Raw genomic sequence first — 20,176 nt, 5'->3', positions numbered from 1 at the left:
TTTAGTGGGGCCATTGCTGTCTTGTCTCGTAATTTAAAAACAAAGACATTTTTAAATCAGTACAAGGCAGCTGTGGAGTGTGAGAGTGTGTGTGTGTCTGTGTGTCTGTGCACACACGTGTGTGTGTATCTGTGCGTGTTTGTGTGTTTGAGTGAGTGACTCAGGCTGCAAACAAGTCTTGTCTTTTATCAAATCTGCAGTTTAAACAGTATAAAGGAAAGAGACAAAATCAGTTATTTGTTTCTCTTCTGTTATAATTCCACGAAGAGAGACCACCCACAGGCTAAGGCCCCCACTCTCTGGGCAGAGCGCACCCTGGCGCGCTTATTGGTAATCAGCGGAATAAAGCCAAACCTCGGCGGACTTATTAAATGAGCGGCAAAGTGCTTCACGTCTCCATCCCCTGAATGAGATACCTGGAAGCCCCGCGGCGTGAAGGCGTGTTTGACACCGCGCGTTACTACGGAGACGGAAAGCCGCGCGGGTGGGCGGGGCTTAGTTCTGACCCGAAACCGTCCCTGGACGGTCTGACCGCATCGAACAGGAATGAATTTATGGAAGCGTTCCTGGTGCTTCGCAGATTCCATTCCAGACGAGCGCGCATGTATTATTCACCGTGAAACTTGGCGCTTCCTGTATGTATACTTGACATTAAATATTAACGCGCTGCTTGTCTGTAAATAGAAAGTGAAATGTGAATGCAGCGTGTGCCGTGTGCGAATGTAATATTAAATAGTCATGCAGTATTTAGGATATGTAAATATTAAATGAAATATAAATGAGCAGCGCCTGCTGTATCTTAAAAGCAGTCTTTTCCTCCCTCCTCCCCTGTAGGTTTGGTAAATATTCCCATGATGAGGTCTCCATCCTGGTGCCTTTGAGCCAGTGCTGCCGGTGAGTGGAGAACTACGTGCATTGAGCCGGGCGCTCTTACCCAGAGCTGCTCACACAGCCAATCACATCAGGGCTTTCAGACGGGTTAATAACTTTAATCACGTTACTCTTAGATTCGGTAACAGTGCAAACGCCAAGTGCTAAAAACCGTAGCAAGAACTTTGATGTACATGTGAACTGGGCACTCAGCCTATTTACTGTAAGCTAATTTCCTGCTCTTCCTGTGGTTGCAAACCGTGGGATGGGACGCGCTGGTCGGTTGTGACAGGGGTTGAGGTGGGCCATAAAATGAATGTTAAAAATAACTTGGTTGTACTGTACGTGCTACACTATGATTTCTATTGACATTCACGTCTGTCAAAATGAACACTTACATATTGTGTTGATAAAATGAATAATTATGTACGGAACTGATGACAGTGCAGTGTTGCTCTGGTATTTGAATTCCATATTCAAACATGTTTTTGGCAACATGTTAAGTAGGGGTGGGTCACACTAAATATATTTGCTCAGCAGGAGGGTCGTTGGCTTTGGGAACCTCTGGTCTAAGTGTTGAGTGCTGTCAGGGCTGTTTTCAAACACCATCTACTTCTGTGATTTAGCCCCCCAACCTCTGACGGACATTTTCTGACCCCTGACCCCCCCAGGGTGAAGAAGTCGACTCACCAGCGCCTCCAGCTGCTGGCGAAGGAGGAGTACAAGCTGAGCGCTCTGATGGCGGAGTCCCTGCAGAGGGACCGGCTGGTGCCCGTGCTCTTCTCCCCCCACCTGGGCGCCCTGGACCGTCGCCTCCGGCTGGTCCTGCGGGTCCTGGACGACTGCGTTCAGAAGCTGGGCTACAGCAGCGTGGTGGAGGACGACGCGGGGCAGGACCACGCCCTCACCGCCGCCCACAGCGCCAGGTAGTGGACCTGGGCCAAGAACCAGAACCAGAACCAGAACTGGAACCACAAATATACCTGGGGGCCAGGAATGGAACCAGAACTGTGACTCCAACCAGAACCAGAACTGGACCAAGGAGTGACCCTGACCCCCTCCAATGCCACCACCATCCCCCCACCCCCCCACCACCAAACACAAATGCCATGGATGACTTGTGAAAGGCACATTTTAACTATACTGTTTGAATTCAGTGAATTCCAAGACTGCAGAGATGTCTCTTTCAGCCGTGTGTGTGTTTATATACGTGCTGTACACAGGTACGAAGAACTTAAGAGAGGCAATAGATGGTCTCTCTAAAATGAAAGCTGTCATTTGCTTCTATGTGTTTTTTTCTTTTTGAAGTCTTTTTTCTGTTTGATTGGACTGCAGATGTCCTTCCTCTAACACGAGATGAGATCGTTACGTCCTGCCGGATTTGATCGACCTGAAATTATTTATTAACTTATTTATTTTTTGGAAATGAAAATACCAAAACAAACTCTCTCAAAAAATTTGGGGTATCTACACCCTCCTAATGATGAGCTGGAGGGCGCAGGACTACCGTGCGATGATGCGTTTTAAATTTGTCAAAATAGGTGTCGCAAATATATTTCTGTTGTTGCCACTTAAAATGAAGTCACTTGATGCATTTATATTTGTGTTCAATGAAGTTCCCATCCTCTGAGTGGCATGTCATACATTCAAAGTCTGTCGTCTTTTCCACCTTCTGTCTTTTTGTTATGCACAGCGTGTCGTATGCACAGCACCTTCAGGAGTGTCCCATGTTTATAAAACCTTTGCGCTCGTTTCCCCCGTAGCATATAAACCTTTTCACTTTTCCTCACCTGTGCACCTGTATCCGTTGTGTGCGGTGACATCGGCTCTTGGAAAGCATTGCATTTGCCCAGTGACGGTGTCATACCGGGTTATCTCCAAACTTGTGTTCTGTATCCAGACTGGGGCGTGATAAAATGGCTAGGGTTCAGACCCTCGCCATTTTATCCTCCCTCTTCTCTCTTCCCCTTCGAGAACCTCAATATCTGCTGGTTTTCATTGTTGCTAAGCACTTAATTGATCAATTTAAGCAGCTGATTACACAGGTAACTCACCTTACCTGGTTTCTTACACGTGAACTGGTTTTTGACAATAAGGTGAAAATGAGAACCAGCCACCCCGTGGCTGTCTAAGGGTCAATACCGCTGCTCTCGTCCAGTGTTTCTCAAGCCTTCAGTTGAAATGTGCTAATAAAAAATAGAAATCAAGGTCGTTGTTCAACATATATTTTCTTAACATCAGCCTCATAAACACATGATGTTAAGCCAAACATACAGTACTAAGAGGGTGTTCTGCACCTGAAAAAGAATCAGCTCAACCTGAAGGACTCATTTTGACTATTTAGGTGAAGAAAATCTGCATTTACAAATTTTGTCTAAGGGTCACAAAACAGAATGAATCGTTTATCGGTATGCTTACCCTGAACTGGTATAGTTTACCTTTGTGTTTTTTTGGTGTACCAGTTAAAGGGATAACCTGGAGAACCACCCCATATGTTGGTGTAAGTGCAAATTTCAACAATGCACCTCTCCCTCCCTCACCCCCTTTGAAGCAAGTCCCATTGAGATTAAAAAAAAAAAAAAACTATATTTCAAGACAGACCTGGCCAGGATAACAGCAGCACAAACAATGAGACAGCACAGTAATACATAAAAAGCAAGAGGAGAACTGCCAGGAGCCTAATCCAGTCTAGCCTTCAGCCACCAGCTCAGACCACATCAATTAAACACTTAAAGAGAGGCTGGAATGAAAATCCAGACTCATAGAGGGATGACGGATGGAGAAACATCGCTCCAGCAGACCACTTTATATTATCTATTACCCAGGACCGATCACACTGCCTACTGCAGCCACAGTTGCTTATATCCACTGACTGCGTATATCAGTCAATAGAATGCATGACATCACTGATTGCTCCGAACCGGTCCTGTTGTTGCTTGTATCCAGCGATTGCCTATGTCAGTGTGGGTCGTAGTATTTACATTAAGGGTGGTTGATGTCTACGGTGCTCCCCCAGGAATAACTAATGTGTATATGTTCTTATACCGATTTCAAGGGTTTAACAGCAGTTTCTTGCAGAAGTAGTACACTGGAATGTTTTTTTTGTTTTTTTTTTCCGCACCATTGTGCAATTTGTGAATATTTAACATGCTTTCGGGGACATAATGATGAAGGACTGTTGAAATGGTCAGGCAGTGTAATTTTTTGTCTGCAAATTTTTGGCTTTACATTTCTGTTTGAATTGGATGGGAAAACAACCCATTGGGTACTATGATTGGCATTCTGGTGTCATCGTGCTGTTGCTTTAAACACAGATAATTGAGACTACTGGAATCCACAGTAGGAAGAAAAATATTCTATATTTAAGAACTGTTTGAATGACATGGAAATAAAACTCCTCTCTCACATCAGCGTGTTGAGGAAAATTGCAAATGTCTATAAAGTATATGCGATTCATTCCTTAACACTTTTGTTTCTGAAAATTGATCAGTGTCTTTTATCGTCCATTATTGGATGAATGCATGTTTTATGCTTGTACAGTTTGTACAGACCCCTGCTGAGAACCATCTTGGCCAAAGCTATATGAAGATACTTAGCTGTTTTTTCTTCCTGTGAGATCATCGGAGAGAGTGAGTACTGTTTGGATGTTGACCATTGCCATGACATCATTTGCAAGGTAAACACCATCACGTTGACTTCAGAGCTAGACACCCTCGCGGATGCTGTGCAGTCCTCAGCTGAAGATGTTGTTCTTTTTTCCGCAGGTCAGAGGCCTTTCCTGTTCTTCCTAACAGATGGGCTGGTACTTAAGCACAATGATGACAGGCTGCTGACCACCCTTTTCATCCTGGAAACCAACAGGAGAAATAACCACCAGGACGTCTCACGGGTGGAGACATGGTACGGTGATTCATATAGCCTACTGATTCACACACATCTCTCCTGTGTGTCACAGCAAGCCAGTCCATATTCTGTTTCAGAAAGAAGAGCAGCAGGTACATATTTTCTAACATTATGAAAATAATAACATTCATAAATTCCATACCCGAAAAGTTAAAATAATTGTTTATGATTTGTGATTGGTTTCTGTTTAATGTTTTTGATTTCGTTTTTTGGGGTGCTTCGGGTGGTTCAGTGTGTGCGTACACACACACACGCACACATACACCATAATGTTTGGAACAAATGACTTCACAGATGTTTCTGATTCGTTCAATTGCTTCCTTAGTGCAAGTATAAAACAGTCTAGTATCTAGTCTTTTTTCTAGGCTTTTGATTGCCTTCAGGTGGGCCAGTGTGGGTGCACACACCTGATTCTACTAATCCAGGTGCTTAGCAACGGTTCTACTGGTTGATTAGTAGAATCAGGTGTGTGCACCCACACTGGCCCTTTCTGGATAAGACTGTCGACCCCAGCTCTAAAACATGAAAAGCACCTAATTAAGAAAAAGTAACAGCTTGTTAAAATTCTGGGGTTGCAGTTGAGGTTGGAATGAGAACCAGTTCCCCAGAACCGAATTTGAGAACCACTGTACTAAAGCAACAAAAGAGTTTTTCAAGCTAAAAACGGGAAAATTCTTGATTGGTTAAGTCATTTACCTGATGTGAATCCAACTGAACATGTGTTTCATATGCTGAAGAGAAAACTTAAGGCAACTAGCCCCAGCAGGAGCTCAAGATGGCTGCACTACAGGCCTGGCAGACCATCACTAGATAAGACACTCAGCAAGAAACGTGACTACATTCATTTACATAACTTTAATATGTCCCAAACATTATGGTGCCCTAAAATGGGGGGAGCCCTTGTATAAAAGTGCTGCAATTTTTACATAGAGAAACCAAATTGTATAAAAATACCCTTATGTATATGCCTTCGTCCCAAACGTTATGGAGCTCACGACAAAGATGCTGACATGAAGACAGTATAAAGACCAAAATGTTATAATTACAATTTTTTTTTCAAAGTTAGTTTAGTATTCTGCCAGCATTGCAATGTATGTTATTTATTGCCATGCATAAAGTTTCATGCATATTTTATCGAGCATACTTAAAATTATTACAAAAATTTTACGATACATTCTGGTGCATATGCAGAGAATGATAATACTGTATGTTCAAGAGTCAAAAAAGGTTTTTTTTCTGATACACTGCAATGTATGTTATTTATTGCCATGCATAAAGTTTCATGCATATATTTATCAAGCATACTTAAAATCATTACAACACTTTTACGATACATTCTGGAACATATGCATATTTAAACTTCAAACACCTTTGTGGGCATGTGCAGAACACTCGTGAAATCTTGAGCTGTCAGTGACCAGTGACATTTTGACACCATACAATACCTCAAAGAGCCACAAATAGCAGCATGCAGAGGGAAGGATCGCTACATAGAATACTTACTATTGGCTAAATCTGTGGATCTAATAGGACAGATTCCAATAACACCATGCATTTTTCCCCTCTGACACTATGTTACTTATGTCACACAGGCATGGGAAGCCCACATGTATTCCTGGCCAACAGCCCCAAACTGCTGCCAGCACGGAGGAAATAACGTAAATCCAGGGCCTCTGCTTTCCCGTCCACCTATCAGGCCCAGCTGTCTGCATTTTCATCTGCTCTCACCTCTGGATTAAATTTCACCCAACCAAAATGCAAAACCTGTCTTGTGTCTTCTAAGCCTCGTAAACTGTTTTCCACCTTCTCCTCCTGCCTCAACACGTCCCTTTCCCCTCTCTGCAAAGGGCTTTGCTGTTTACTTTGAGGAGAAACTTGACGGCATACCCAAGTTTCTCGAGACAGCCAAATCTCCCCGCCCGCCCCCACCCCATTACCTTCTTGAGCCCTCCCCTTCTCCTCTCTCCCCACCCTCTCCCCCTATCATCTCCCCCTGCTTTCTCCCCCTTTACAGATGCAGACATATCTCAGCTTGTGCTCTCCTACTGCCTGACCACCTGTCGTCACATCTCTCCTCCAGTCATTCACTTCGGACATCCTTCTGTTTCTTTCCTACTCCTGTCCCTCTGCCATGCATAATTAGCGACCAGCCTGCTCCCATCTCAGACGCTTGAGCCAGACTGGCTTCAGGGCCTGACGCTCCACAGGAACTGCCCTCCTCTCTGTTTGTGAGCGTATCCATTCTGCTCTGCTGGCCTCCATTTTCTTAGCTCTGATTCTGCAAGACCCTTCTGCTGCTCTGACACTGCTGACTAAAATGCCGCTGGATGTTCCTTGGGGAGGCACAGTATCAACCCCCCTTAGCCTCTCTGCAGACCTCTACAGTCCTTGGGCTCTTCCTCTTCTGCTTCTACACCAAATCCCTTGGTCCTGTCATTGCTGCTCGTGGCTGCTCGTATCATTGCTAATTCAGTGACGGTCGACTTTCTTTCCTACCATCCGACCTGCAGGTCTCCGGACGCCATTTTGACCAGGACAGAAAATCACCACCTAAAGCTCAACCTGACAAAGACTGAGATGGTCCACATCCCTGCCGTGTCTTCCCCCCATGTGACCTCTTTCATTTCAGATGAGTTAGTCAGCTTCTTCTAGCACCACGAACATCAGGGTGGTGCTAGATGACAAACTGAGTGGTAATTAGCAGACCCCTCCATTCCACAACCTAGGAACATCTGGCTCCTCCCCCTCTCCTGTCCTTCCTCCCTGCACTTTCTAGTCACATGCCGCTGTCTGTTCTGACCCCAGTGTAGTGGAATGAGCTGCCCATGGAAATCAGAACAGCACAGACTTTGGGCATCCGTCAATGCACATGAAGACCCGCCTCTTCAGACTGCACCTCAGGTCCTCCAATCGGGTCTGCACTTCTGTCACTTGCTGTCTCTCTTGGGACGATACTTTCCCCCTCAAGAGAATTACTGCCCTCCGATCTCTGATTTTTATATTTGTGTTTGCATTGTAAATTGCTCTGGTTAAGAGGGTCTACTAAATGCCTGAAAGTAAAACATTCTGCCACCAAAAAGGCATTTATCACCTTTAAGTGGTATGGTAAGACCATATGAATATTATTAAACAATAACCCTGTGACCTTATTTGGGGGAAACAAAAATAATTTTTGCGCAGCATAAGAAAATAGTGCTGAATACAGAGCAGACCAGAAGAGATTGACCATGCCTCTGTGTGTCGTCTGTGTTAGAATGGGTTTGAGTTTTTACCCATCCCAGCTCAGAGGGAGACCTTGTTGTCAAGGAGACACTGAACAGCTCATTTGCTCCTATAAGGGACAGAATTCCAGGGTGCTGGACAGTTCACCGTTGTCGCTAGGCAACAGAGAGCTGGATCAGAGATCAGAGACAGGCACAGATATTCAAACGTAAAGCCTTGCATGTACAGCTTTGCGTCTTGTTTATGTAAATAATCTCTGGTTTGGCAATCTGGGCCAAATAATAGTGTCCTTCACAGAGGATTAAACTGCATATTTAGACCTTAGAGTCCTGCTAGGACAGTGAACACTTTCTGTTCTGTAGTGGTTTAAACTTCAGGTTTTCAATCACTGTGAATGTTTTTTGAGTGAGCAGCAAGAAATCAATAACTGCAGTACAAGCAAATCTTTGCTGTTCTCCATTTCTCAATAAATAGGATGCTTAGATTTGGATTTACACACACACACATACACACACACACACACACACACGTTCATTCTGTCACAGAGAACTATTAAGAATACAAGTTAGAAGTAAATGCCCAATGACGTCGGTAGGTTCAGGTGCTAAGCAACTGATCCTAGACTCTAATTGATTGCGGATATGACCAGGGTATGGCCAAGCTAATCTTAGATATGTTGTCAAAGGCACAAACTTCACCAGGAGCCATATTCTGCTGGTGGGCTAAGTTACTGCAGATCTTGGTGACTGACCACATCTCAAAGGGTATCATACCACACATTTCTGGTGTTCATATGAACAAAAAATATATTTTCACTGTGCTGACAATGAGCTGTGAAAATAAAGATTAATTAATTAATCATATACAGATTATTCATCTAATTTTCTTCTATATTCACAAGTTAGGCAGTGCGCACCACTCCTATCCACCTGCCTTGAACACTCACCCTGATAGGGTGATATCTAATGTTTTCTACCTACAGCGGCACAAAGATATATCCAAGTACTAAATTAGTTGTGTTCTGGTAATGGAGGCCAGAGCAATTATTATTCTATTGGCCATCCATGAAAACAAAATGTATTAATTACATTATATGGCCAGTAGATGGCGGTCTGCTTCAAACTGTAGCAGGCCAACTCCGCTAAATGGATTTAAATGAATATCCACCATTCATGTGCATGAGAGATGTTCCCAATTGGATAAAAATTCTGTGTAAAATACCTCACTGGATCTCTGTGCATGGATTTAGCCTCAGTGTGTGAATTTAGCTGTAAGTCTAAAGTTTCACTAGCTGGCTTTACAATGGCTGGTATAGGGCATTTGGAGGTTTGTGATTGAGTTCAGACAGCTCTAAAGCAGCTTACATCGCAACGATATGGGTCCAGAAGCTGTACAAATTAACAGATTCATTTTGTAGCATTTTCTCTACAATTATAAACATTACTACCAGTTTTTTAAAGTGCTCTGCCACTTTCCCTGAGTGCAGCAGAAATAGATCCCACTAAAATAAGATTAAACTTTTTTCTTTTTTTTTTTAAAGAAGAAGACGAAGAAGAATTGGGTATTATATGCACATACAACCTCTGCAAACAAAACATTTGATGCACAAACTCTTCTATTGCTTTAGCCAATAAATCCCAAAATGCTTCTATAACAGCCATTGGAAAGTCACATTTGGAAGGTCACCAGAAACTCTAGTAAATATATATAATATTCTTCATTGCTCATAAAAAGTGCATAGACCAATTGAAAACATGCACTAAAACTGAAATATCAGACAACCCCAGATAGTGCACTATTCCTTTAAATAGCATGAGTGTTTTACATGTGACTAAGGCTGTGTCTTGTTTGCCAACTTTGCCTTTCAAAATATAGCTGAAAATCACGATGTCAAAGGGAACATAATATTTTACATAAGAATGCAGTACACATCCTGACAATAGATGAGATCTATTTGATGAGCCATTGTTCAACGCCTGCATACTGTCGGCATGGTGTGAATTGGCTACTCTACTCTATTGACTACCGTCTGATAAAATTATAGCCTACTTATTAAGCATACCTAAGTAGGTAATAGCGTTTATTTAACTTAAAACGCCTCCTCTATTTTCGGTCTCAGCTAAGATTTTAGTGATAATTATTTTCCTTATAACCATACATTTTCTACAAGACCACTAGACGGCGCACGTGCCATCGCTACTTAACTAATTCATTGAATTTCGACAACGCGTTGTCCTACGTTTTGTTTGTTTTACAAATTGTATTCGTTCATTTCACTACTGGCTTGTTTGTTTTCATTAATATAGCCCATAATTATATATATTTCGAGGGAAAACCTTTTTAGTTTCCCATAAAAATAGGCCATATGAAATATGTGAATAAATAATTTAATAAATAATAAATAAAAGCAAGACGTCATAGGCATTTCAGCTTCTAATAAGATGCAGAGTAATTAGCATATTATGTGTGATTTTGGCCTTGCCAATTTCCCTCGCTGGTATTTAGTGACGAAGATGTAGGGATAGGCCAAATCCAGCTATTTGTTTTACTGTAAGTGTTGTGTCCTCGAAAGATAGCCATTACTGCTGTTCCTCGCTCACAAATCCAAATTGTAATGGAGGAGAGTTTGTCTCATTAGACCTCCCGCAGGCTTCTGTTTACTGCTGCTACTGCGGGTCCTAATAATGACAGCATCCAGTCCGGCGACATTCAACTGGACCGCTTCACCCCCCATCCCCCTCCCCCTTGTCTCTATGGTAACAGCACCTCCTTTCTACCCACACCTACCCACACAAACGCCTTTTCCGTTGATCTCTGAGCGCGGATACCTGTCCTTCCGAACAGCCTGTTTCATCTTGACAGTCCCCACCAGGTCACAGCTCTCGTTACTATGATGAATCGTGCTTTCGCCTGGTTACGACGAATACACAATAAATAATTAGCCTACCAATCTGTAATGTAAAGACGCACTTGCTCTGACCGATAACTATACATTTTTAATTAAGACGTATGACGTGCACGGAGGGATTTGTAGTAACGTTGTTGGTGAACGTCCGCTATGGTTTCGGGACGGTTTGTTGAGTCGTATCCGACCTAGATAAAGTTAAGATGAAATACCACTTTTGTACGCCGAGGCTAGATATGATGAGGTCATCGCTTCCAGCTGCAATTGAGGCAGCTGACTGCAGGAAACGACTCTCAGATGTGCCATCACGAGGCGCTGGTATTTTATCGCTTCCCTTATCCACGATCGGGCGAGAGTTGCACAGGCTTACGCACTTCCATTTACATTAACCTTGCAATATATGGGGGATTACATCAGGTTGGCAGACAATGAACTGGACCGCTATCCTCTCGTTTCCATGGTAATAGACCTCCGCCCCGACCTCTCCCACAACAGCACTATTCCAGTCATCTCTAAGCACGTGCACCCATCTGCCCAAAATTGCTGGTCCCTCCCCCGTTTTATTTACCATCGCGTTTAGCCTGTTCAATATTGTGCTCGTAAGATTTTTGTTATTGGTTATTTTTATTTTGTATCGCGAGTTTGTTCCCAACGGTTCGTGCAAATTAAAAACTTTTCTTTTTAAATCGCAGTTCCCTTTCACATCGTAGTCGGTCGAATGTGTTTACTGCAGTACTAATACGATCGTCACAATTAATGTGGATATATCTGGTATGCCATTCTGTAGGCCTTTGTCTTAAATTCGGGCGTTTCTGAAAAGTGGAGCTGAAGGTAGGCTACATGTTACTGGTAAATATTTTGCGAATCAAAATAAATAAATAACATTCCGGGCAATGGTTCGCTTAATTGGATGAGCTATAATAGTTTAATAAGGCATTCCAACTAACTCGGTGTTGGGGCTAATTTACGCCGCGCACATAGTCTAATTAGCAGGCGCAGTTCTGTTCAGTTATCCGGAGCTTACTGCTCCCTTCCTAGCACCGGTAAATCCCATTATAGCGACACCGCGCGCACACTGATGAAACGCGCAGATTGGTGTGATCCCGCGAGGCCTGGCTATAATGAGGGGCGCGAAGGCATTCACCAAAAAAAGGAGAAAAAAAAAATCAAAGAAGCGCAGGAGTTGGTGCGTCTACAGGAAACGCGTTCGCATTTTCTTAGTAACGAACAGTAACTGGCTATTTCACCATTTTTTTTACACTGAATTCAAAGCTCGCGATTTGTGTGTGTCAGTCGTATTAATAACCCTCCCTCTTTGGTGTACAAAGCTGATTTGTCCCAAATTTGCCCGCTGTGATTTAACCTGCGACAATAAACAATGTGTGCCGGTGTGTGTGTGTTTCCACTACCCCCATGTATGCATTTCTGATTAATAGCAGATTTGATCTTCAAGGTCAGGCGGCTGCACTTCCTTCCACGTCAAGTCAGTGCATCTCAAATTATATCAAATTTAAAACCATTCCTTTCTAAATTCCTCAGTTCATTCACGGAAGTCATTCCGTCCTGCTATTTATGATCCAAAAGAAACTGCATGATGCGAAATTCTAAAAACATGGAGGGAAGGGGGGGGGAGCAGATTTCAAATGTTATTCAGCACTGTTTTTACTACAAGTGAAAACATCTCGCGTCAGGAGACTGGCTTGCGGAAGACCTCGTGCTGCCGCCTTTCTGCGGATCCGCGAAAACGGCCGAGCGAGCATGAAAAAGGGGAGAGAGAGACGGTGCGGGTCTGAACAAGGGGAGCAAAAGCACGCTCCTGCACAGCATCCAAATTAGTCCGGGCTGCTCAGTCTCAGTATTCTGAGAGGAGGCTGAGGTTGACAAGGTGGGCTTTGGAGAGAGCAAAAAAATGGAGGGGGTGGAAGTGGGGGGTGGTACCGCCCCCTTCTCATCCTGATTGTCATTCATGGCACAGTCATACACACAGATACTGAGCTGCTGCTACGCTCTCTCTCTCTCTCTCTCTCTCTCGCACTCTCTCCATCACAGGAAAACAGGCTTCTAGTTGCCGTTCTATCGCTCCCCCTCTCCCCCTCTATCTCTCTCGCGTACCGTTTCTGCCACCCACTCGTACAGAGCAGAGGGAGAGCGAACCTCACAGTAAACATCGCAGGCAGGCATCCTCCTTTTTTGCCGTCTTGCGGTTGACAGCACCGGAGCAGGTGGTCCCCCCCCCCTCCATTTTGCTGCATCCCATTCCCCCCCTCCCCGCCCAGCCCCCAAAACCCTCCCTTCGCCTTCAACACCCCCCCCCCCACACACACACACGCTCACCCAGGACCATAGACGATCAGTCACTCTCACGCGCTCTTCCCCCCTCTCTCTCTGACTCTCTCTCTCTCTCTCTCTCTCTCTCACACACACACACACACACACACACACACTCATGCACACACGCAGCCGCTCACTGGTTCGCTTGTGAGGGGGACTGGCTGTTAGATTCACCAGCGCAGCAGTCGCAGCCCACTCTGCTAATTCTATTATACATTCGGTCTGGAAGCTACAGGGCTGCTTTCTAATTGCTTTCCTATTCCCCCGGGGCCTCCCACCCCCTACCCCCCATCCCCTCCTCCCCCCAAAGTGAAGATGGCAGGGAAAGGAAGGAGGAAGGCACGTTAGAGAGAGAGAGAGAGGGGGAGAGAGAGCGAGCGAGAGAGGCTAACTCGGACAGGGAATACTGGTGCCATTTTCACATTGCAGGAGGGTCCAGCGTGGAGACAGAGCGCGCGAGAGAGGAAGAGAGAGGCTGACAGTCGCTGCAGGTACCGTCTTCCTCTTTATCTGCACTGGGGTTTTGCAAACGGAGGGAACGTTCCGGGCTTGGGACGATCTGTTCTGCAGTGTGATGTGTGGGTTTTGTTTTGTTTTTTTGAGGGGGGGAGGCAGGGGGTCTTAGTGTTTAGGGGTATGAAAAAGGCTTAGAAGGCATGTGCCTGTATTTTCATTTGGGGGCTCTACCGAGGATATGAGGTTTTGCGTGTGCGCAGATAACGTGTCACTGTTTATTTTTATTGTCGGGGGGTGGGGGGGGGGGGGGGTGGGGCTTTGTGGAATCATTTTCACGCAGTATCAGTAGTTGTCCGGCCTCAGCATTTACAACAACAACAAATGCAGCACCAGCAGAAGCAGCAGCTTCAGCTGTGGCAGTGGTACACTGAACCAGGATTCTTTCTGCCTCCTCTGCTCACTGTGATGAAACATCCTGGTTGCCCCGGGTTACCTGAAATACAGAGGCAACCAAACTTCTGGTGCAAGACATAACGTGCGTTATGAGGACTTTATAAATGGTGAGGTCCTGATAAGTTCTGTCTGTTGACGGTCCCCATAATTCACCGACACGGCTGAAAGGTGACAAAGGGCATAGCCATGGATAAGTGCAGCTGATTGGCTGATGAGTATGGCTGGTGTAGCCCTCACCAGGTTTGTCTGTCTAACAGTATTGGCATCAGTGGGATCGATCAGTTTAATTTTTCGTGTGGTGGTGGGGTGGGGTGGGGGGTGGGGGGGTTGTTGGGCAGACGGTTCCCCGCTAATGTGCGGGCGATGGGGCGATGGGGGAGGGGGGCGTTCCGAAACACGGGGCTCAGCGGCAGCTGCATCCTGCTGAACGCAGCACCGCTCCGGTCTGCCATGTCACAGATGACTGAGACAGATGCCTCCTGACAGTACCCTCTCTCTGAGAGAGAGAGAGAGAGAGAGAGAGAGAGATAAGAGGGAGACAAAGAGAGGGAAGGAGAGAGGAAGAGAGATGGGGAGAGAGAGAGGAGATAGAGATGGGAGATAGGGAGAGATAAGAGGGAGATGAGTGACGAGTGGGAGAGAGAGAGAGAGAGAGAGGGCGAGTGAGTGTAGAAGACTGACAGAAAGAGAGAGCTTGTGTGTGCGAGAGAGAGATTAGGAGAATGACAGAGAAGCTAGAGAGCTATGGAATAGCTTAGGTTCTGTATGACCTATAATTTTCCTTAAATAATTTTCCTGTTTTTAGAGTTTTTGTTTCCTTGGTCACTGAACTGTTTGCCAGTCCTGAATGGAAACACCGTGGCCCTGTTCCTCGAATGCTCTTCACACTGCAGAGAGCAATCAATCACTATATCACCCTTATGAGAAACACAGTCACCACAATTACAGAGATTCGTCAAATATGCTGAATATGTAAATATCCAGTCTACTACCACCTCCAATTGTGCAATTCAAACAAAGCCTGCATGTATGGAAGTCAACAGATTTGTTCATGTTCTCTGACACGCAGGCAAACTTTGTCATGTATTATAAATGTATTCCCTGCAAATACAGATATTGTAAATGTAGGTATCAATTTTTTCAGCAGAAAGGGAAATTATGTTTGTCTGGAGTAATAGCCTGCGTGAGCTTGTTTGTAGCAGACTGGCAGGAGCGTTTATGGCGTGAATGGGAGGGGTTTCCGTCAACTGATCAGTCATTTGAGCCGGTCACTCTTTCACCTGGTGAAAAGCAGCGCATTGTAGCTCCTAATCCCTCTTCTTTATGCAGGCTGCATTCGCTGGAGTATGCGACATGGTGGTGGTGGTGGGGGGGGGGGGGGTACACTGCAAAATTGAAAACAAAAAAACTAACTATATATATTTTTTACCTTTTTAAAAATATTGAATTCAAATTTTCAGTATTTAATGAATTACACAGTTTGACCTTCAATTAAAATAAACATTACTCCTTAATAATAATAATCCATAAATCCTAATTATTAAACATTTATATTTCCATTTGTTACAAATAGCTGCACTACATGGTGCGTCATGTACTCACTTATAAAGGCTTCCATGTACATGCGTGTTAAATAGCCCCTGTATAGCCCCCCATAGTGCTGGTTGGATGGAGGTGCCAAATGATAGTGGTTTTATAGAGGTGGGGGTCCTCAGCCGTGGTGGGTGTTTTAGGGAGCCCTGTGTCATGGCCCTGTCAGGGCTGTGAGGAGCGTGGGAGGTGAGGAAGTCAGTCGGGGGGGTTCAATTGTGGCTGCTTCACGTCTGCTTATAGCGCTCAGCTGCCCTGATTGCCCTCTGTCCTGATTGGACAGAGACCCCACTCCCCATCCCCCATCCCCCATCCTTGCCCCTCCTCATTGGTGGGTTCAGTCAGCCGTTGAAACATTCTGCCACCTCCTCCGGACCTCTCCTCCCCAGTGCGGTCAGGCCCAGGGCAGCTCACTTGTCTGCTATCTCTGCCCAAAGCTCGACAGCTCCACCCATTAGACCAATGGCAATGTGTCTTGGTCAGGTGACTGTAGTCCATTCCTCTTCCTTTATTGGATGTCACCATTGGAGATTCATTTGGTGGTTCCTGTTACTGACTGACGCACTGACCAGCTGGCTGACTCACACCAGTGGTCAGGGACTTCTGAGAAATCGTGATCTTGTGTCGGTGAGGCTCCAATAAAAGCTGGGGAGTTCATGCCAGCTCACGGAATTGACCTATGCCATAACATTGCCTAAAATGCAAACCAATCAGATCGCTGGAAACTAATCTCCCGAACTGGCACTTCCATTTCTAGATGTTCCGCAGGGCACCTGCATGTTTCAGACTAGCCCCAGGATAGCTCATAAACCCAGTGGCCTTTGTAAGATGCAGTGCTGTGTCAGAAATCAGCAGAGGGTGTGATACATGTAGCCTCGATTCTGGCTGGAGCATCGCCACGTGGTGTTTTGATTATCCTCCATGCTGCAGAACCGGAAACAAAATCTGTGTCCAGAAAAATACGAGAAGAGCGTCGTCTGCTCTGGTGACTTCCTACCACATCAGCGGTCTGTTGATCTGTGAAAAGGGATATTTTTACGGTAACTTGGTTTCATGAAATCGTCTCTCCGTGCACTTTGAGGTGACGCAGTCCTGCACTGGGGACAGTGCTCATTATGACCGTCCATATCTGATGATGCTTTTTATGGTGTGTTCATTTTGCACACTACTAATCCCCAAAATGAACAGAGAGGTTTACCGGTACGCAAACATTTCTGGTTTTGCTCAGTGTCTCTGGGTGCAGTGGCAGCATTTGATCCAAGTAGTTCAGAAAAGGCTTCAGCATTTTTGTGAAAGGGGAAGGTGCTGAGAAATTTGTGGAAGAGGGTGATGCTGGGTAATCTCTGGAAGACTGGAATACTGGGTAATGGCTGGGACTATGGCAATGAAAGGGATGTGGGCTTATGGGTGTGAGGGATGCTGGGTATTTAGTAGGGGTATGGGAGAGCAAGGGATGCTGGGTGATGAGTAGGGGTATGGGAGTGAGGGATTTTGGGCAAGGATTTAGGGTATGGGTGTGAGAGGGATCCTGGATAATGCGTCGGGGTATGGGAGTGAGGGATGTTGGTTAATGAGTAGGGATATGGGTGTGAGAGGGATGCTGGGTAATGAGTAGGGATATGGGAGCAAAGGATGCTGGGTAATGAGTAGCGGTATGGGAGTGAGCGGGATTCTGGGTCATGTGTGGGAGCATGGGAATAAAAGGGATTATGGATAATGTGGGGGCGTAGAAGTGAGGGGGATGCTGGGTAACGAGCAGAGGTGCAGGAATGAGAGGGACGCTGCGTAACGTTGTGTGGGTGATCAGGTGCTCGGCTCGCTCATTAAAACGATCCGCCGCTGGTCCGGGCGGCGTGGAGACTCTTGGCTTCTCTCTCCGCGTGGATCTGCGGCTGGCTCCTGATCGTCCTCCTGCGATATTCACCGAGGCGCTGAGCCGTGGCGGAGCGGAGCCCGCGTGTCCTCTGCAGCGCCCTTGCTGCGAGCGGGAGCCGCTCCGCCTGCCGCCGCCGCCCCCCCTGTGCCCCTCGGAGCTGCGTCTGCTCAGGTGCGGCCCTCACACATACGCCCAAACGCGCTCGCCCCCCACGCCCCTGCCTGCGGCACGCCACATCACACGCCAACGCGGGCCTGACATCATTAACGGCTGCGTTTCCTAGGCAACAGTCGGAGTACCCAGGCGTTTGTGTGTTTGAATCCCTGATGGGGCGCTGCTCTCGCGTGCTTGACAAGGCTCCTGCGGGCACCCAGCTGTATACAGCAAGCCTTCAATTTGCGTAAGGGATATTAATGTATAATTGATGACATTTTTGGTGTGTGGACTGTAGGCTGTAAAATACTGTAGTCATAGATTCTCCTGTAGTGCTGTGTGGACTGTAGGTTGTAAAATAGTCTGACTCTCCTGTAGTACTGTGTGGACTGTGGGGTTTAAATGGTCAATGGCTCCCGTTCCATGCTATGTAGACTGTACAGTGGAACATACAGCTGCCTACAACCCGTGCTGTACGTGGAGAGACCAGCATAGTTGGACTTGGTAAACATTCTTTAGTGTGGTACTGTGTGCTGTGAAAGCTGGTATTCTAAATATTTAACTTCTAATGGAGAAAATTAAGTAGTAATTACAGTATGATACGGTACGGTATGATGGTAATAGAATTATATTTTTAATTATCATCAGCAATGTGATGATTTGTAAGGATCCAAAAACGATTTGTTGAAATGAGTTTCAAATGTCAATGATATGAATATTGGCTTGATTTTTGACGCACGTCATTCCTTCTCCCAATTTTCTCTCCTGGTGCTTGATGGGAACAAGGCCACAGGCTGCCCCCCCCCCCCCCACCACCCCCGCCACTCACTGACCTCACCTCTGAGCACGTGGAATGCACTGATCACTAGCCCCTACTTACAGGCAATTGGCCCTGAAAACTACATTTTTATTCTTTTCCCCCCCATTTTATTAAAAACAAAAATCCTCAGGGAGACTAAAAGAGAGCAAGACGTTCGAGTTTCATGATTAATTATAAAACTTGAAATCGTCTTCGGAGACCGCGTGCAGGTATTCTCAAACAAAGCTTGCAATTAACCCTCACACTTTGATTACCTTTGAACAGCGGATGTCAAAGAGGCAGTTTGAACGTTTGAGTCTTAATTTGGACACGGAGGATAATGTGTCCTTTGATCGGAGCGTGAAAGCTCTCTCTCAGAGCAGAAATGAAAGAGATATTTGAAAAGTGGCAGAGATGTTCATTTAAACGAAGCAGTGATGAGCAGAAAATATTCAGTGAGTGGAGGGAGTCGCTGAATTGAGACTTTTATTTGTCCTTTCAGTCTGAGCGTGCCGTCGCCGTGACAGCCATTTGCCACGCGCGGTTCTCATGGAGCTCTGAAGCAGCTTTACAGGGCGCCTTTGAACATGGTCAGAAAAGACTTTACGGCAACCTTAAAAGCATAGCCTGCATCACCTGTGCCAATTAGAATGAGGGAGAAACAGCTCCTGTTCAGGCTGTGCGTGTGTGTGTGTGTTTGTGTGTGTGTGTGTGTAAGCATGTGTGTGTGTGTGTGTGTGTGTAAGCATGTGTTTCTGTGTGTGTGTATGTGTGTGTCTGCATATGCACTGGTGTGTGTGTGTGTGTGTGTGCATCTATGAGCATGTCTTTGTGTCTTTACCTCAGCAGGTGTGTATGTGTGTGCATGCATGTACAAGCATGTCTGTGTGTCTACATATGAGCAGGTGTGTGTGCATGTAGGAGCATGTCTTTATGTCTACACCTCGGCAGGTGTGTGAGTGTGTGTGTGTATTTACAAACATGCCAGTGTGTTTACATCTGAGCAGCTGTCTACGTGTATGTCTGTGTGTGTGTGTGTGTCCATGTATGAGCATGTCTTTGTGTCTACACCTGAGCAGGCATGTGTGCATGTGTGCGTGCACGTGTGTGTGTATCTGTGATCTGGGCAGGTATGTACAGAAATTGACATGACTCTATCATGTATATCTATCACCAGCCAGCCAGTGAAACTGAGCAGGAAATGCAAATTTGGTGTTGTTTGATTGGATGTCGGTGGTGCATATGACCTCTGGGCGGGTCGTATCATGGCAGTAAGGGAGTCTCCACCAGGTGGAGTTGGCGTGACCTTGAACCCGCCCATGACAACGGTAGCTAAGGCCCTCAATAAGCCCTTCAGAACACACACAGAGGGGCGGAGACCCACAGGGCCATTGTATTGTATCGGCTGTGATGTCACAATTGGATTGAGGGGACGTGTTTTCTTACGCAGAGCTGTCAATGCATGGAAGACTTTGCCAGGTCATGTAGTAGTGGAAGAGGCCTTTGGGGTGGTCAAACATGGCTTGGTGCAGCCCTGGATTCTCTCTAGACTGTAGGCAAATGGTGAGCAAAGCTGAGCAGCGCAACCTTTTTTTTTCATTAGTATATTCCTTTGATC

At 45.7% G+C, this 20,176-nt stretch overlaps 2 protein-coding genes across 2 annotated transcripts in view; both read left to right on the top strand.

The window, feature by feature from the left end:
- fam20ca (FAM20C golgi associated secretory pathway kinase a) overlaps positions 1-3,697 on the top strand; it is a 40,639-nt gene extending 36,942 nt beyond the window's left edge. Inside the window, exons 9-10 of the mRNA XM_064315177.1 lie at positions 835-894; positions 1,542-3,697. Coding sequence (XP_064171247.1) covers positions 835-894; positions 1,542-1,800 — 319 coding nt within the window. The 3' untranslated portion in view covers positions 1,801-3,697. The remainder of the gene's footprint in view (positions 1-834; positions 895-1,541) is intronic.
- Positions 3,698-13,266: 9,569 nt separating this feature from the next.
- LOC135244192 (retinoic acid-induced protein 1) overlaps positions 13,267-20,176 on the top strand; it is a 46,156-nt gene continuing 39,246 nt past the window's right edge. Inside the window, exon 1 of the mRNA XM_064316462.1 lies at positions 13,267-13,722. The gene's annotated coding sequence lies outside the window, so the exon portion shown is untranslated. The remainder of the gene's footprint in view (positions 13,723-20,176) is intronic.

Source organism: Anguilla rostrata, chromosome 17 (assembly GCF_018555375.3).
Source record: "Anguilla rostrata isolate EN2019 chromosome 17, ASM1855537v3, whole genome shotgun sequence".
In the NCBI taxonomy this organism is placed as follows: domain Eukaryota; kingdom Metazoa; phylum Chordata; class Actinopteri; order Anguilliformes; family Anguillidae; genus Anguilla; species Anguilla rostrata.
Note: the sequence above shows the minus strand (reverse complement) of the source record. Positions and strands in the feature narration are given on the sequence as shown.